Source organism: Neophocaena asiaeorientalis, unplaced genomic scaffold (genome assembly GCF_003031525.2).
Source record: "Neophocaena asiaeorientalis asiaeorientalis breed wild unplaced genomic scaffold, Neophocaena_asiaeorientalis_V1.1 scaffold598, whole genome shotgun sequence".
NCBI lineage: Eukaryota > Metazoa > Chordata > Mammalia > Artiodactyla > Phocoenidae > Neophocaena > Neophocaena asiaeorientalis.
The window spans coordinates 1,191,934-1,211,708 of NW_020173036.1; the positions used below are offsets into that span (position 1 = coordinate 1,191,934).

General features: G+C 36.9%; 1 protein-coding gene across 1 annotated transcript in view; it reads right to left on the reverse strand.

Annotated features, from left to right (window-relative positions):
* The window catches only part of UBN2 (ubinuclein 2), a 68,978-nt gene that overhangs the window by 21,883 nt on the left and 27,320 nt on the right, over nt 1-19,775 (reverse strand). The window contains exons 5-9 of the mRNA XM_024742493.1: nt 15,491-15,628; nt 14,477-14,580; nt 11,968-12,457; nt 6,753-6,823; nt 2,800-2,929 (exon numbers count right to left, since the gene is read on the reverse strand). Of these exons, the coding sequence (XP_024598261.1) occupies nt 2,800-2,929; nt 6,753-6,823; nt 11,968-12,457; nt 14,477-14,580; nt 15,491-15,628 (933 nt within the window). The remainder of the gene's footprint in view (nt 1-2,799; nt 2,930-6,752; nt 6,824-11,967; nt 12,458-14,476; nt 14,581-15,490; nt 15,629-19,775) is intronic.

The window sequence follows — 19,775 nt, forward strand, 5'->3', positions numbered from 1 at the left end:
TGAAATTTGGGTTTTAGATATTGATCACACATTTGAAATGTTAGCATATTCAAATATGGACATTTCTTCTAAAATGCTGACTTTTCATAATGCACACTGTATATAATAAAATTAGGATAACCCTACTTCCCAGAAAGCCAAGCAGAGTCCCAGTTTTTGCCTGTTGCCTCAGCATAATTATTAACAGTGCTCAATTACACTCTTAAAAATACTCCAGTAAATTATATGGACACTTTAACTGTAACAAAATGATTAAATAGAGAACAAAATCTACACTGTGCAGACGGCTACCAGTTAATCCCCATCATGATGGGGAACTAGTACCACAAGAAGAGATCCTGCTTTGGAGGACTGGAATGCACAATTTGGTTTGGTGACTACCAACAGAATGTTGGCATCCTGTTTCCTTGTTTATTGTTAGTAACGGTGACTTAAGTTGTAAGCAAAAATGCAAGGTCAAGGCCAAAGTGAAAGAAGACAATGGGAGACTCTTATTCATGTCAGTTCAGGGCAAAAAGAAAAGTAGGTTTGTATCTGACAGCTTTAATCAGTCAATTTATTTATTTCATCTTGCAAGTAACAAAATATATATGTAGCTATTTAGGACATACTCTTATTACTGTCATAGGTGCAGAAATATTAGACTTTGCTTTTCTTACTGACACAACTGTGTTTAAAATGTGATTTTTGGTAAGGAGAAGATTTTTAGGAATGCAATTATCATGTTATGGCAGGTGTGTTTTACAAATTAAAACATTTTATTAATAACATTAATTTTATTAATAAAAACAAAATACAAATATTACTAACAAGCATTTTACTTATTTCATGCATACCAATTAATAAATATTATTGCACATATGACAGTGTCTGCTATAAAATCCCATTTAAAAAACTGGAGGATCCAGTATCATGGTTTCTGGGTGATCTCATCTTAAGAATTACATAGCTGAGACTATCTGCCTGGGAACAATCCAAATATACACCAACAGTAAAATGAATAACTGAGATATATTCATACAATGGAATACTGTACACACAGCAGTATAAATGGAGTTCCCCTGCATGTAAAGACAGATAAATCTGAGATGCATAATGGTGAGTGTAAAAAAGCAAGCTGCGTAAGAAAACAGACACTATTACTCCATTTATATGAAGCTCAAAAACATGTCAAACCAGACAATATAATGTTTAGGGATACAAAGGTACATGATTATACCATATAAAGAAAAGCAAGGGTTAGATAAATGTCTTTCTTCCATAGTCAACATTCCATAGTCAATGTCCAGGTATAGACACAAAATCTGAGACCTCAAATAAATTTCATTTGTTCATTAACCTGCTTTGAACTGAGAAAGAACTACAGTTTCTCAATTCAAAAGAACTATTTTATTAATAGAAGTATAGCACCTTTAACAAAGAATTCTATGCCTGTCAGATCACACCCACTGCGGTGATCCAGAGCACCGCACTCAGTCCCCTATTTGTACCATGCTGTGCTTTGTGACTCTAACCTCCCGACCAGGGAAGTTTAGACTGACTCAAAATAATACAACCAGAGTTTTCACCCCAAGAATATGGATTGGGATGAGAAATCTACAGTCAATCTCTGTGTGTAGCTTTTCTGTAATATAAAACCTTGGAAATAAAGAAAACTTATCTGCAGATGCACATAAAAGGATAAAAGTGAGATAGGGCGAGAGAGGTAAAGAGAAACAGAGTTAATTCAGATTATCAGTTCCCATTCCTTCCTGGTTGCATTCTTGCCCTTAATTCCAGGAAATACCTTTATTCATAGAAAAAAGTGTTCTTTTTTTTTTATCTTAAACTGCATCCAAGTTATTTTTTCTGTAACTTGCAAGTTGTAAATATTTTTAAAATACATAGTCAAACAAATCATTAAAGGAAGAGTAATCAGGACAGTGAAGGTACTGAAGCCCATTTTATATGAAGTAAAGAAGGGGACAGGGGCTTCCCTGGTGGCGCAGTGGTTGAGAGTCCGCCTTCCAATGCAGGGGTGCGGGTTCGTGCCCCGGTCTGGGAGGATCCCACATGCCGCGGAGCGGCTGGGCCCGTGAGCCATGGCTGCTGAGCCTGAGCGTCCGGAGCCTGTGCTCCACAACGGGAGAGGCCACAACAGTGAGAGGCCCGCATACCGCAAAAAAAAAAAAAAAAAAAAAAGAAGGGGACATAATTTGTGAATAAACGCAAAAGGAGAATTAGGACCAATGGGATGGAAAGCACTTGGATTTGACTCAACATATGCAAGAACTTCCTGATATTGTAATGAAATAAGTTTCTGATCACTGGAAGCATGCAAACTTGCACAATTACTTAGAGGCACTGTAGTCGAGAAGAATCTAGCAGAACATGGATGATTACACTAGATAATCTTTAAGTAATCTTTAAGTTTAAGTGCAACCCTGTGATTCTTTCCATTGGTCTTTATGTCAGTGTGAGCATATCTGTATAGGTCCATTTCAGGAATAAGAAAATTGAATTATATGTATGTCAGATTATTTGTTGAGGGCCAAGTTGTGTCAGTTGTGGAACTGAGGTTAATTTACCTAGTCCAAGAAGCATTAGAAAACATTATGTCTCATCTAAACCTCTCAACCGATGAAAAGCAATTTTTTCCCAGGGGATCCAACATGCTATGGTTACTAAAGAACATCCTATGGTTACTAAATATGTACAATACAATTATAAAGCAATTAGTATGCAAAAGCAGCAAACAGAAATCAGTCTCCTTTCAGGTTATAAAACCCCAGAAGCAGGTATTATTGTTCCTCCTCTTACCTGGACATTGAGATGTAACTTCTTTAGACGTTTTACCAGTGTTTCTTTATTGCATGGCACAAAAGCTTCAAGGTGGGAGTAGACACTGCTACGAATGACAGGGCCTAGTTCCTGCAGCTGTAACTCAATGCTGACCAAAAACAACAACAAATAAGTAGTACAGAATTTCTTTTAGGTAGTAACAAACAAGCAAGGAGGCAGAGGCAGTGATTTTTTTCTCCTTTTACCTTTCCATGATTTCCTAGACAGTATTTTTCAAGGAAAGAAAAACACAAAACCATAAATCGTAATGCTATAAAAAATTTCAATGAATCTAGTTTAAGAGTAGAATTTACAACCCCAACAAGATGGCAAATAATTTTTTTTGCTTTCTTCTTTTTTTTTTAATTGAGGTATACTTGATTTACAATACTGTGTTAGTTTCACATATACAGGAAAGTGTTTCAGTTATATATATATATAAAATTACTTTTTCAGATTCTTTTCCATTATAGGTTATTATGAGATATTTAATATAGTCCCCTGTGCTATATAGTAGGTCCTTGTTGTTTATCTATTTTATATATAGTAGTGTGTATCCTAAACTCCTGGGAATTCCCTGGTGGTCCAGTGGTTAGGACTCCACGCTTCCACTGCAGGGGGCATGGGTTCGATCCTTGGTCGGGGAACTAAGATCCTGCAAGCTGCACAATGCAGCCAAAAAACCCCACAAAAAACCTAAACTCCTAATTTTTTCCCCACCCCGTCCAAATAATTTTTTGATGACAGGGGCAAAGTCTACATTTTTGGGTAAAGCACAGGAACTCCATTATTAACCAAAAACTCACTTCCTCAAAGAGACATCATACTTCCCCTCACCACCCTGCAACTGCTATACTAGAGTCACAGTTTCAGTGAATTTTTAGAGTATTTTTTCCTTAAAGGTGTTTGAAAAAATTACAGATTCAGAAGAGGTAAAGCCCTCCTGGCCACACGCACAGACTGTTTTATCCTTCTTTGTTTTCCTTATTGTGCCTCCACTGAACTAGATATTTAATAGTTTGTTCAATTTATTCCAGTTCTCCAGTTCCTGCTAAAAGGGTATTTAACCAAACAGTTACTTCAAAAAAAAAAAGGGAAGAGTTTGTAACAGCCACCATATTCTCAGCAAGACAAGCCTACTATAAACAATTGAGGTGTCTTCCAGATGGAAGACAGTATATCTGGCAGTTGCTACTGTAGAAAGATGAGAACAGATGTTAATTTGAAGGTCAAGACCAAACTGGGGCCCTTGGCAATAAACTATGTCCAAATCATCATGTTTTACTATAGAAGAAGGTGCAAACAGACGTAAATATTTTCACAAATATAAGGTGCATGCAAAGATTCAATTAACAGCTTTTGGGGAAGGAAAGAAACCGTGCCAGATCAAATGTATCCAACACTTATAATATACACTGCAATTTCAGAAACAATGAAATGTGGAAAACTATACTCCTTAGAACTGACAGTTGAAAATTCTTGGTATTAGAGAAGCCAAATACAACAAAAGGATAAATAAAAAGAACTTTAAGGCCTATTAGAGCCAGAGGGTCAAATCAGAGGTTCATATGGAAGACAATCATTCCGGTCATGAGTTCTGTGTACAAACACTTGGTTACATATTGTGTATGTATTATTAAAAGTCAAGACTCTGGGTAGGAGGCATTCTAGGCTTGCCCCATTATAAAAGCTTAGTTAAAGCTGAAAATAAAATAGAAACTCCAAGTAGTAAGAGATTCCAAGTAAGAACAGACTGACTCAACGACCTACTTATAAAAATTAGTACTTTCCAAACAGGGGTTAACTCAGAAACAGGAAGTGCTGACTCCCTGCTCCTAAGCCTATAATATTAGGTAAAAATTAGAGAAATGTATTAACCCTAGAGGTTACTGACTGTACTGGTCTATCCCAAATATATACAAATTCATATCTGAGAGCAGTTTAAGTACACATCCCTCACACATATACTTTAATATTTTTTTTCTAAGAATTCTAATGTTTTAGTATATGGGGACAATAAAATATACCTGAATAAATTCATGGGAATTACTAACCCAAATAATCATGTCTCATATGCCCTTAGACAATCAACTCAGTCCAGAGAAATAGGGGATGTCTATTCAGGAAAGTGGAAAAAGAAGACAAGGGGGGCTTCCCTGGTGGTGCAGTGGTTGAGAGTCCGCCTGCCGATGCAGGGGACACGGGTTCGTGCCCTGGTCCGGGAAGATCCCACACGCCGCGGAGCAGCTGGGCCCGTGAGCCATGGCCATTGAGCCTGCGCGTCCAGAGCCTGTGCTCCGCAACGGGAGAGGCCACAACAGTGAGAGGCCCACGTAATGCAAAAAAAAAAAAAAAGACGACAAGGGGGCATAAGAAAGTAGTCACTAAAAGGGAAAAAAATTCAACTCTGAACACTAGGGCTTGTAGAATTAGAGGCACACTCTCAGTGAAATAAAAAGCAGATGAGCTCCAAGAAAACTAGAAGATTCGTTTTAAGACAGACATGGCAGGAATTAACAGAGATGCTTCTTTGAGATGTTATATCCCAAGGATGATTTTTTGATTCTCTCAGAAGAGAAAGAGTTGTCCCCTTACAGAAGAGTAAAATAAAAAAGGACTGTCTCAGTCACAGGAAAAAGACCTGATCTAGAAAACTTAGGGCTCTTAGGTTAAAAAAAAAAAAAAAAAAAAAAGGAGCTAGTCAGATCCCAGATTTTGGAATCTGGGACAGCTCTGATGAGTAATGGTTACACTGTTTATTGAATCTAAGGTTTAAAAGGGAGCTAGGTAAAAGGAGGTGGAACAGACAGGAAGCACCTGCAGGCAGACAGAATCAATCTGAAAACCCCTGGCTAAAATAAAGAATAGGAACAAGAAATTGCTCTGTCTCCATGCTACTAGCACACTAGGTTATGTGTTTTTTGAGTCCATGGAGACCAAAATGATTTTTTACGTACTTCAGGAGAAAGAGAGATTGCATTAATTAAAATAGTTATCAAAACCAATAAGCTAATCCAACCTTTATATCTCATGAGAAACTATCTCCATTATATATTTAAAAGACAGGAATCGTAGTATTGGAAACACTGCCTTGTTTCTTTGTATATGATGCTACTGAACCACCGAAAGTAGGCATACATTATTTTCATCAGAGAGGAATTTGCTGCTTTTCCCAGGACCACTTCCTTTTTGCCCATTTCTGCTTGTAGCCAATTATATACTCAATTTCTGGAACAATGGTCAAAATTTATAAGCCTTATAAGGTTTATAAGTACAGCTTATGTGACCACAGTCTTAGAACATGCAACTTCATTAATGTTAAACTCTAGATAAGGGTGAAAATTATCACTAATTTAAATACAATTTATATCATAAACCAGCTTTCACCCTTTCCTTTCCAACTTAACATCTGTCTTCTCCACACTGCCTCCGTCCTACCCCACAAAAATGATTCTTCATTAAACCACACTTTCCATTTGGCTATAAATGTCTGTATGAATTATAATAAACCTCACTGGATACTAATGGAATTATTTTCCCCACATCTGAATCAAAGTAGAAGGAAAGTACACCAAATTTAATACAAACAATCAGAACTGTCCCAGAAAGATATTTTCACATAACGTGACAAAGAATGCATTTAAATTTAGGATAATATTCAATCCATACAGCAGTCACTTGCTCTGGCAGTTATAACATTGGAAGCTTTGATTATCATAAGGGGTCCCGGAGAACCAATGTATGTAGAAGCATCGTTTTGCTAAGAAACAAATGTTAATCACACATGCTGTGAGGCCAAAAGGGAAGAGCTAATGCATGAGACTAGCCAACCACTCAGCATCTGTACCTCAAAGGCCTACTATATTTTTTAATGACTTCTTAAGGTTTAAATAATTTTCAAGGTTTCTTAATCAAAGAAGAAAATTACTTACTCCAGAAGAATATTATTCATATCCTGTGTAAAGAATTTTTTCCTTCCTTCTTCATCAAAAAGTTTGGCAGCCTAGAGAAACACAAGATTGTCAATATAACTCTCAATAAACACATTACACATTATATGCTTCCATATCTATTTACTTAGAATAAGCTCCTTGAGGGTGGGGCTATGATTAACTTCACTTTGTCCCAGCTTATTACCTGGCATGAGCAGGCAATGAAACAGTGCTGAAACAAAATTTAGCATACATAACATTCTTCCCTGTTATGTCTGTATTTCATTTTTCTGAATTTTCCTAAATTTAAAAAGTTACACAGGGGCTTCCCTGATGGCGCAGTGGTTAAGAACCTGCCTGCCAATGCAGGGGACATGGGTTTGAGCCCTGGTCCGGGAAGATCCCTGGTCCGTGGAGCAACTAAGCCCATGCGCCAACAACTACCGAGCCTGCGCTCTAGAGCCCGTGAGCCACAACTACTGAGCCCGTGTGCCACAACTACTGAAGCCCACGTGCCTAGAGCCCATGCTCCGCAACAAGAGAAGTCACTGCAATAAGAAGGTTGCGCACTGCAACGAAGAGTAGCCCCCGCTTGCAGCAACTAGAGAAAGCCCGCATGCAGCAACAAAGACCCAACGCAGCCAAAAATAAATAAATTTATATTTTTTAAAAGTTACACATATAAGACTTTTTATGGGTGCTATGGGTGTCTTGTGTATTTTGAGTATCTGTAAGGTTTGTTTATCAATTCTTGCTGTGATCTCCAAGATAAGAGAAAGCAGATGTCTCATTTTCTACAAGACAATACTGTCCAACGTGTCTGATATTCTATATATTATACTCATTACCATGTCTAATCTTCATAACAGACAGTGACATTGGTATTATAGCTCCCATTTTACAAACAAGGAACCTAAATCTTACAGAAGTTACATGATAATGCCCCCAAATCACACTGCTAGTAAGTGGTGAATCCAGGACTCAGACCAGAAGCTTTCTGACTTCAACTGTACAACACTGTCACCCTGTACAAAGATACTCAGCTTACTGCAGCCAGTCTGGGTTCTACCTAATTACTAACAATGAAAAAATTAGCCACAGTCATTATCAAGGGATAAGCAACAATTAATTCAATGAGGATAAGAATATTTTCATCACTGTGTTTGTCATCTTAACCAGTTTACCAGAAACAAAGAGTATGCAAACCAAGACACTGTACCATAAGCAAAATTTACTGGGGAAATAACAAAAGATAGTTTATCTTGAGGTGCCCAAGATGTAAGACATCGAGAGGCCTGATCCAATAATCTGAGCAAGTCACATGCTGACTCTGTCAGTTGGCAGATTGATAATTTTAGACTGTTTGACAACATCACATTCTGTAAATAGAGGAGGACAATTTCTGAGATGTGCCTCAGTGCTTCTTAGAAAGGATGAAGACTGGGTATGTATAGGGAGAAGAAATATAGGAAGAAAGCCAGAATGGAAACTAAACTCCAAGAAAGAGAATCAAAAGAAGTCAAGAGGCTGAACAGTGGAAGATATGTTACAAAGTGAGAAAAGAGCAACAAGAAGAAAGTCCTTATCAGAAAGATATGAGCATTTTAGGCAACAATGAATTCTCATCTCCTGAAGAAAAAAATACCATCTCCTATTTCAAAGAAAAAAATACAGAGAATTCACAAATACTAATAAGTGAAATGAATCTTCTTATTGATAATTTCCTAAGAGGTTAGGAAGTAGCTGTTCTAATCCTAGCATGGCTACTACAGAAAGAGTTTTTAGTATATAACAGCACCTTACAAGATTGAAACACACCATTACTAATCAATTCTGGTTTTTTTTTTTTTTTTTTTTTTTTTTTTTTTGCGGTACGCGGACCTCTCACTGCTGTGGCCTCTCCCGTTGCGGAGCACAGGCTCCGGACGCGCAGGCCCAGCGGCCATGGCCCACGGGCCCAGCAGCTCCGCGGCATGTGGGATCCTCCCGGACCGGGGCACGAACCCACGCCCCCTGCATTGGCAGGCGGACTCTCAACCACTGCGCCACCAGGGAAGCCCCCAATTCTGTTTATTAAGTGAATATGAACGGCATATAACACAGTGGACGGAGTGCAAGTTATAAAGCATGATGGTCCTGCCTTTAAATCCTGACTTTGCATCAAGCCTCACCCATTTAAAAATTACGTGGCCTTGGGAAATTCCTTTAACCTTTCTGAACCTTAGTTTCCTCATCTATTAAATGGAAGAATACTACCTACCTCACATAATTGTTGGAGGATTAGACTCCACAGTATATACAGTATTCTAAGCCTAGTCAGGGAACTGTCTCCTGAACAATAAATGATGTCTTGTGGAGCTGTGGGTCCCAGGAGCACTGCACTCAATACAAAGTATAGGTTTTTGCTAAATAAATAATAGCTGTTATTATTAATTATATATTGGAAAACCTGGATTACATCCCTAGCACTTTTTATTTAAAACATAAAAGAAACTAAAGATTTTAGGGGCAACATGGGATAGCAAAAAGCATGTACTACTGAGTCAGGTGAACCCCTGTGTTTAAATTCAGGCTCCACCACTTACTAGTTGTGTGAACTGACCAAGCTATTTAACCTACCTCCACTTAAGTTTGTTAACCATAAAAAGGAAATAATACCTACACTTCATACATAAAGTGGTTAAGAATAGTAAATAAAAAACCTATTTGATTAATAAAATAATTGTATACTTTTCAAAAAATAAGCACAGAAAATAGCAAAAGAATGAAAAACAAAGGAGGGGAGGGAACAATAAAACAGAATATAAAAGAAAATGACAGAATAAAGATGAATTATATATCATTATCATTATAACAGTGGTAGGTAAGATAAAATCTTAAAGAGAAAATCTTAAAAAAGACTCAGATGAGGTCGATAAACAAATTTCCATTTACATGCTGTCTATAAGAGAAAGAGCTAAAATAAGTCAAAAAATAAAAGAATTCAAAAAAAAAAAAGAGCTAAAATGAAGGTAAATGATGGGAAAAGCTATACCATGCAAAAATAAAGAGAAAGGAGTCTACAGTAAAATCAGACAAAACTGAATTCAAGGTGAAAAGCATTAATAGCACAGAAAGGGTCACCTTCAAATGATAAATATCACAACAGAGATCTAGCCATCAAGAATTTTATGGGCCAACAAACAATACAACATAGAAATAAACAAAGCAGAGGACTTCCCTGGTGGCACAGTGGTTAAGAATCCACCTGCCAATGCAGGGGACACAGGTTTGAGCCCTGGTCCGGGAAGATCCCTCATGCCACAGAGCAACTAAGCCCATGCACCACAACTACTGAAACCTGCGTGCCACAACTACTGAAGCCCGTGTGCCTAGAGCCTGTGCTCTGCAACAAAGAGAAGGCATTGCAACAAGAAGCCCATGCACTGCAATGAAGAGTAGACCCCACTCGCCACAACTAGAGAAAGCCCACGCGCAGCAACGAAGACCCAGTGCAGCCAAAAAAAATTAAATAAAATAAAAATAGCTCATGAGTAAAATAAAAGATACTTAGAAATAAATGACAGTGAAAATCTTACCAAAAAAAGTAAAAAGAAAACAAAGCAAAAACTATGGTAAATACAAGTTATAACCTAAAAAACACTGGCAATGAGATACTTGAGCACAACTCTCTAAGTCCTGAACTAATAAATAAAGTACCTTAAAATAAGAAAAAATGTAAGAGAATTTAATGAGCCACAACCTCAGAAGAAATGCTAAAGAACAAAAACAGAAAAAAGAATAGAACTGATAAACAGAATCCATGAGTCAGTTGTTGGAAAAATTAGATAATCTCTCGCTTCCCTAATTCAGAAAGAGTTAAGAGAAATAAATACAACATAGAGATTAATAAATTTAAAATGTGATTTAAATGGTTACTATAACCCTAGAAGAAAGACACAACTTGTAGAATAATCCATACATTATACTTCGACTAACAATTATTTTTAATAACAACATATTTGCAAATGCATGGATTAAAATCCAGAAAAATAAGTAGTTTAATAGTCGTTATCCCTGTTGGGGGTGGGGAATGTCTGATTATGGGGCATCTTTCCCTAAGTATAAAATACAACTGGGGGCTTCCCTGGTGGTGCAGTGGTTGGGAGTCTGCCTGCCGATGCAAGGGACGCAGGTTTGTGCCCTGGTCCGGGAGGATCCCACGTGCCGCGGAGCGGCTGTGCCCGTGAGCCATGGCCGCTGAGCCTGCACGTCTGGAGCCTGTTGCTCCGTGGTGGGAGAGGCCCCAGCGGTGAGAGGCCCCAGCGGTGAGAGGCCAGCGTACCGCAAAAAAAAAAACAAAACAAAAACAATTGGGACTTCCCTGGTGGTCCAGTGGTTAAGAATCTGCCTTCCAATGCAGGGGATGAGGGTTCGATCCCTAGTCAGGGAACCAAGATCCCACAGGCCTTGGGGCCACTAAGCCCGCAGCGCAACTAGAGAAGGCCGAGAGCCACAAGGAAGACCCGGTGCAGCCAAAAAAAACAATTTATATTGAGTGTACAACTTCTGTAATCAGGAGAAAAAAAAAGAGGACTAAAACATGGCATGGGTTCAAACAAACATGCTAAAGTAATTTAAAAAGGGCATTTTAAGCAAGGTTTGAAACATTTTAAGTCAAAATTATATTTCCCTGAGATTAAAGGGAGAAGTGTACTGACATACCTGGATTTGCAGCTAGTTAAATAAAGATTATGTACCCAAGTCAATCGGGAGAGGAATCTACTGTGAAATGCTAAAATCTCAACTCTTAAAAGTTTGTCTAGTGAGAACACAATGTATGCTTACTAAAGCTGCTGATTAGCTGGTAAGGACTAGCTGGTAAAATCGATTGTAGAATAACTAGTTGTTAACAATAGTCGGGACCAAGTTCAAGAACACTTCTGCATTGTTACTATTTGTTCCTACCTTTCTTCTATTTTCTTTACATGACTATGTATGTATTTATGAAACCTATGCAGAAAAATATAAAGTGAAGTGAGATAATAAAACCAACTTTTATCCATGTTACAACTATATTTAAAAGAAAAAGACTACGCATAGAGTCAATGCTTAAAAGGAAATACAGAAAATAAAGTTACTTCTAAGTAGTTAGGGTCATAGGTTATTATTTTTGCCTGAAAGTAATTATTATGTTTGTGCAGCAAACACAACACAAGAAAATTATCACACTTACTACACGGAGGTCTTCGATACGCTTTTCAAGAAGGACAGGCAGACCCTCTGGGAGTGTAGGTACCACCTTGGGCATAACTTGAGAGGCATAGGTTGGCTGGGTGGTGTTTCCATTCTCTCCTCCTGACTCAGACAGGGGGCTACCATTAGAAGCAGCATCCAGTAATCTGTCAAAGTCGAAATCATCTAGCATCTCTAGGGCATTTTCAGCTTCCTGAAATAGTTCATGTTCATTTGTGCTAACAAAAATGGGGAGGTCCGGATCAGCACTATTCAGATTTAAGTCCGAGACATCATTCCCCAATGCCACAGCAGCAGAGGGGGTTTTATGCATAGAGGAGGTCGAGAAGTTCACTGGGACTTTAGGGTTAGACTCCTTCCTTAATGCATCCTTCTCTTTTTGAAATTTTCTTATCATGGCAGCTAGAGAAAGAGAATCTTTATAACGTTTCTTCTTTTTTTCAGATTTGTGTGAATTTAGAGCCACAACTCTGTGAAGAAAAAAGTGACCAGTTAGGCTATGTATGATTTTAAAGGTTAAAACCCCAATAAGCAGGCACAGAATTAAAATAATCATTTGACAGGTGAGGAAGCAAATTTGTTACTAAATTACACTTTTACAATGGCATCTTCATCATCATCTGGATTGTCACTTACGAAAGGCAGGTGAATGGCCATTAGAGTGAAGAAAATGAAATAACGTCAACAGAAATAAACAAAACTGAATAGAGCTCTGGTTTATTAAGTATACGAAGTTAGGGAATTCCCTGGCGGTCCATTGGTTAGGACTCCTTACTTTCACCGCCAAGGATGCAGGTTCAATCCCTGGTCGTGCATCTAAGATCCCGCAAGCCCCTCAGCGTGGCCAAAATTAAAAAAAATAAAAGGAAATGGAAGTATACAAAGTTGAACTTACTACTCTGTTTGGAATGTTCATTCTTTAGCACATCTATAAAGTAGGCACCTAAAGAATTAACGAAGTAAAGAAATGCACTTTTGCTGAAAACAGAGTTGATTACAACCAGAGAAACCTACATAATACACCTTCACACTGGTACCCCAGGTGGTTTGTGCTACAAACTGCCAAAGAAATGCAAAATGTCTGTGTCAATCTGTGAGCCTTCATTCATTACCATGTCTTCTATCCAGACCCTATTCTATCTGCTACTACCTTCTGATCATTTTTCACTTTCCATTCTAGGAACAGTGTTCTGAGGCTTTTGGATAGATACATGTAATTTTCAATGACAACTTTCTCCCTATAGGGACTAAGAGGAAAGGGTAGTCTCTGTTTAGCTATCACCTTCTCTAAAAAATCTTTTCTAAATTTTATGGTTTATATGCTTCTACGTGCACTACAGAACCTAAAAGATTATTAGTGCCTTACAGGTAGGCCAGTGTTTCATTTACTGTTATATATCCAAAACCCAGACAGTGTCTGGTACACAGTAAGCACTTAGTAAATATTTGCTGAATGAAATCAGTTTACAAAGTTGAGAAAATGATAAACTCAATAAAAGGCATTACTTACAGTTTTTGTTCATAAAGAAGTTTACTTGTAAATAATGAATATTTAAAACAACCAGTAGTAATATTTTATTTTCCTTAATAATTTCTTAATGACTCAGGGATCACTATAATCTCATGTTTAGGAGGGGATAAATACCTCCCTACATCAACTCTGGAGATACTGACAGCCCCAAATTCAGATGTACCTCCTCTGCTAGGGAGGGGAGGAAAACCCAGCCTCTCACAAGTTTTTGTCCCTTGACTCTACCTTGACTCTACAAAAAAAGCCATAGAGAAGTAGAGACAAATGGTAGCTTTATGACTGCAAGGTACAAACATTTATTCTTATGACTTTTTTTTCTTTTCTTTTTCTTTCTTTTTGTTCGTGGTTGTGCCTCGCGGCTTGCGGGATCTTGGTTCCCCACCAGGGATCAGGAATTTCACCCAGGCCCCGGCAGTGAAAGTGCTGAGTCCTAACCACTGTACCGCCAGGGAATTCCCTCTTATGACTTAATAAGGCTTTTGAGAAATTCTACTTGGTTTTTTAGAGGCCATATCATTACCTAAAGTCACAAGCGTTAAGAATAGCTAAGTAAAATCAATGACTTTTAAAAAAATATTAAAACGACCATAAATCGTTTATACAAAGACTACTGCCAATTGTCAATCCCCAGACATCTAAGCTCAGTTTTAGTACAAGAAAATTAAAATAACATGTTCAATGTTTGTACCATCTTTTCAAACTGGTTCCTGTTGATAAAATGTTGTAATGAGCAAAATACTTAACAAATTTGTAAATCTGATCTAAAACATCTCTAAGATGACTTATACTTATTAATAAATATTATTAAAATATAAGTTGATAGGTCACTGACATTTATAAATACTGTATTAAATTAGACCCAGCTAAGCTGAACTAATTAATGCTAAATATATCTTTCTAAAAGGAGAGTTTGTCATGCTACAACACTAGTTCCCTCATTATGTCTAATTTCACATACCCCAGTTGTTTCGGTACTTTTTTCCTTGGCTTCTTCTCCTTTTCCCCTTCCTCTTTCCGCTTCCGCTTCTTCAACTCAATATCATCTTCTTTCATTTTGGGAATCTACAAAATGATTAAATGCATAACTTACCTAAGTACTACTGCTTTACTCGCTGATGTTATCAATCCAGCATCCAGGGCAAGTGGTTTTTCTCAAATTTCAGGGTGCATAAGAATTGCTTGTTAAAAATGCAGATTCTTTGGGTCCATGAGAACTCCCACCCCTGGTTTTGGTTCAGTTAAAGGTTTGGTAGAGCCTTTTTGGTTTTTTTTGTTTTGTTTTTTTTTTTGTGGTACGCGGGCCTCTCACTGTTGTGGCCTCTCCCGTTGCGGAGCACAGGCTCCGGACGTGCAGGCTCAGCGGCCGTGGCTCAAGGGCTTAGTTGCTCCGCGGCATGTGGGATCTTCCCGGACCAGGGCACAAACCCGTGTCCCCTGCATTGGGCAGGCGGACTCTCAACCACTGCGCCACCAGGGAAGCCCTAATCTGCATTTTTAACAAACATTTTGGTGATTCTGGTACAAATATGTCTTTGGCTCACACTTCAAGGAACGCTTATCTAAGGACATTCTATTAATTTCCCAAATACAATATATATATTCTATAAAATTTGCTTTACATCTTAGGAAAAGTAACAGCTATTAACAGTCATTTCCATATCAAGTCTTAACGTATCCTAAAACCTCAACCTTATCCAGAAACAGATTATTAGACTAGATATGGAGAGAGAAGTTTTAAAAGAAAATATTATAATTATATTAAAATTATAATAGAATTTTATGATATAAAAATAAATTTCCCCATATCTACATAATTTTACTTTAAAGCATGTAATTAACTATAAATTCATTAAACAATGGTTAGCATTTTACTTTTCCTTATATTCACAGCTGTAAAGTACAAGTAAAAATCAAAAAATATATCCTTTTAATTGAATGCTCTCATTACTGGTGCAATGTTGGATAAACTCACTTTGGGTGGCTTGTGCTTTTGGTTGTCTGTAGTATCTTCTTCTTCAGTATCTGAAGCTTGGCGAAACTGGAGAGTGCCAGTGTTGATATAAAACCCTCCATATTTTGTTGTTAGAGAAGCAGGAACTAATTCGTCATACTAGGTTTAAAAAAAAGGCTTCAGATATATCTTATCTTTAATTCTATAAGTATGTCAAAGAAATTCAATCACCATGTCAGAATCTTCCTTAAATCTTAACTGCAAAACTAACTGCAATGAGGATGTTTGTGAATAAATAAAGAAAAAGTTACTATCTGGAATAGAAATGAGCTCTGATCATTCAATATTTAAGAAATGAACTTCTGGAATACTGAAGCAGATTCTAAATATATCATCTGCCGAGAAAAACTGAAGGATCACTGCTATTCTTAATGACAAATGATTCTGATGAGAAATTGAAACAAGTTAAAACAAATGACTGAATGTCCAGGCAGCAAATTAACTTCATTTCTTACCATATTGGTATATAATTTTACTCATAAAGAGATTATAAAAAATAAAAGGTTATTTCTTCTGCCTTAGCTCTAAGCTTTTAAGTAGGGAATATTTTTTAAACATATAAAAGAAAAATAGCATATATATATATGTTTTAAAGGGAAGTAGAAAAAGAACTGCCCTGTTCGGTAAGCATACACCGAGGGCCCATAATGAGGGAGGCACTTGGCTTCGCAAAACAGACTCAAATTGTCTAAATCAGTCTGAATGTACTCTAAGCCTAGATTTTAAGGTTTATCATTATCTCACCTGATGAAGATGAAGAAAAAACAATCATTAAATGGAAGGCCAGTCTTAACTAAACGAAGATGTTCATGGCAGAAGAGAAAAAAAGGAACTACTTATCTAACAAAAGCAAGATACCTGCTACTGGGTTCCCCAGAACTCTATTTAAGGGTTTTCTTCATATTACATAATTAGTTTTTAAGAAAGTCATATTTGTAAGGAAAATTCTTTGCCATGGGCAAAAAATATACAGAACATATTAATTATTCTAAAAATATTAAGGCTAAGTACAAAAGTTGTGATTTTAACCTGTATCATTTTAAATTACATGGAAAATGGAAAAAGAAAGAATGTACATTTAATCATATTGAATCAAAAAGGAATGAAGTTAGAAAAAGAAAAAAGGAATGTACTCCTTTCTTGTCGCTCCACTTGAGAGGCTACTACTGTACAAAGACCTACAGGCAAGACCTTCAGAAAGGGCCCAGTACTATCTGCAAGTAAAGGAGTGATGTGAGGAGTAAAGGATTAAAAGTGAAAAGGCTCTGTAGTAATTATTTTGAAAATGTGTCATTTTGATAAGATAAATACACCTGTACTTTTTGCTTACATATACTTGTATACTGCTTTATAATTTTCAACGCTTCTTCATATAAATTATTTCACTTGATCTTCCTGATACCCTTTTGAGGCAAGGAAAATAAATATTCCCATTTTATAAGTGAAAACCAAATTCAGAGAGGTTAAGACCCTTGCCAGAGTACTTTTATTAGTTTATGGCAGAGTCACTGACTGTTTCCCAGCCCATCCACTATACCAAGCAGCATCTCATGTGGAAAACACACTCATCACTAGGTTACCAGGCAATGTGGATGTGTTCAATGTCTGTCTTCTTCTGCAGTATTCTGCTGTGCTTTCCCTATCAGAACACTTCTCAGGAGAACAAACTCTTTATGCATATTTGATTTAGCCTTTGTTTTTGTTTTTTGTTTTTTTTTTCAAATTTAACTGGGTAGACTGTAGTTTTATTTGCTAAATCTGGCAACCACACTAAAGTGACACAACCAATAAGTGACAGAGCAAGGATTAATACACAGCCTTCACTGCACTGTGAATTATAAATGTGCCAAGCATTTTTTTTGTAAGGTACAGGAAATATTCTGGGTTTTTTTGTTTGTTTGTTTTTATTGAGGTAATATTGGTTTATAACCTTACACAAGTTTCACATGTACATTATATTTCTACTTCTGCATAATTTAGCCTTTTAAGTACAATGTATTAAGAGGCAACGGATCACTGAACTTGAGAATCAGATTTACTAGATCCTTTGCCAACAACTAGCTATTGTGACCAAGAATAAATCACTTAACATCAATACTTCAGGGTTGTAAAACAGGAACAATATTACTTATTTCACAAAGTTCTAGTGAAATTTAAAAGAGATAACCTAAATAAAAGCATTACTCATGTCTGGTATTATTATTATTTCTCAATAACAAAAACATTTTCTTTCGGTCTTTTAAAAATTTGGCAGCATAAGTGTTAGACTAAAAATAATATTCAAAAGCATTTATTTTCAGATATTATAGTAGTAAGTAGTATACAATTCTGAAAGTTAATTAGAACCAGATTATTATCACTCTCTATCGAATAATATATGAAAAGTGAAAGCCTACTGGTGGGAACTCCCTGGAGGTCCAGTGGTTAGGACTCCACACTTCCACAGCTGAGGGCCCAGGTTTAATCCCTGGTCGGGGAACTAAGATCCCACAAGGCCACAAGGCACGTGGCACAGCAAAAAAAAAAAAAAAAAAAAAAAAAAAAAAAAAAAAATGGCCAACTGGCAATACAATCATTTTAAAAAACAGAGAATTATTTGGTTGGCTCCTAAGTGTTTTATGTCTGAATTATTGAATTATAATGAGAACCAAATAATCTATTAAGGACAATGATACAAAATTATTTTGCAAGTCAATAAACAACCTGTGCTTTAGTTCAATTTCCTCGTATAAAACAGGGACCTAACTTGTCCTATAAATGTCAGTAATTGTATAACTTATACAACTTATACCTATAAAATTTATCCTTATTTATTAGAGCAGTGGCTTTCAAATTTTCTTCACCACAACCCAAGTGGAAAATATACTACACATCAAAAGCCAGTGCATGGTACAAACACACACACATAATAAAAATCACATAATGTACCAGTGGTTTACTGTTAACAGCTCCTATTCTATTCTATTTTATTCTCTTTAAAAATGCTGGCCACAGTCTCTAAACTGATACACAGGTCCAATTATGGGTTATAAAAATATGTTTGAAAAACACTTTATTCAAATATTTGGAATGCTACAAAGGAAAATATTAAAAATGCTATTTATGAAAGGTTACATACTATATGATTCCAACTATATGACATTCTGGAAAGGGCAAAACTATGGAGACAATAAAAAGATTAGTGGCTGCAGGTGTTAGGGAGGGATGAATAGGCAGAGCACATACTTTTTTAGGGCTGTGAAACTATGCTGTATGACAGTATAATGGTGGGCACATGTCATTACATACTTGTTAAAACCCATAGAATGTACAACACCAAGAGTAAATCCTAAGGTAAACTATGCACTTAGGGTGATGATGCGTCAATGTAGGTTCTTGGACTGTAACTAGTATACCACTCTGGTGGGGGAATGCTGATAATGGAAGCTGTGTTGTGAGGGCAGGTAGTATATGGGAAATTTCTGCACCTTCCATTCAATTTTGCTGTGAACCTAAAACTGCTCTAAAAAAATTAACTTTACTAATTTTTAAAAAATATTTATTTATTTATTTGCCTGCACAGGGTCTTAGTTGCGGCATGTGGGATCTTTTCTTTTTTTTAGTTCAGCATGCAGGATCCCTAGTTCCTTGACCAGGGATTGAATACAGGCACCCTGCATTGGGAGTGCAGAGTCTTAACCACTGGATCACCAGGAAGTCCCAAGTTTATTAATTTTTTAAAAATTCTATTTATGTAAACCTGAGTACATGGAATGTCCATTTATATATGGTTGAGTTCCCTCTTGGGTTACTTAGAATTCAAAAATCTACTTTACATATAATGTTAACACCAGTACCAATGCTTTATACTTGCATTATGCTTTTCAGCGTGTCATTATCTTGAGTCTCAGAGTACAAATTCTGCTGGGCAAGCCACTCATAACAGAGAAAACTGGGTGATGCTAAAATAAAAGACTTGCTCCTGGTCCACAGTGAATTAGAAACCAAGTGAGGTCTAGAATCTAGGACTTTTGACTTGAATGCCAAATCAAGGTCAATACTGTTGAAAACATTCCATGCCCTAACCTACAAAAAGGCTGACAACATTTTTGGTAACAGGAAATCCTCTCTACTCCAAAGGCACTGTCAACATTTTATTTCTACAGACTAGGCTTGTAAACCAGTTTATATCAGGACACCAAAATAACACCGGAGTATGACAGGGTATCTTGTACACCTTATGCTGGAAGTCCTTCCTATCACTCTC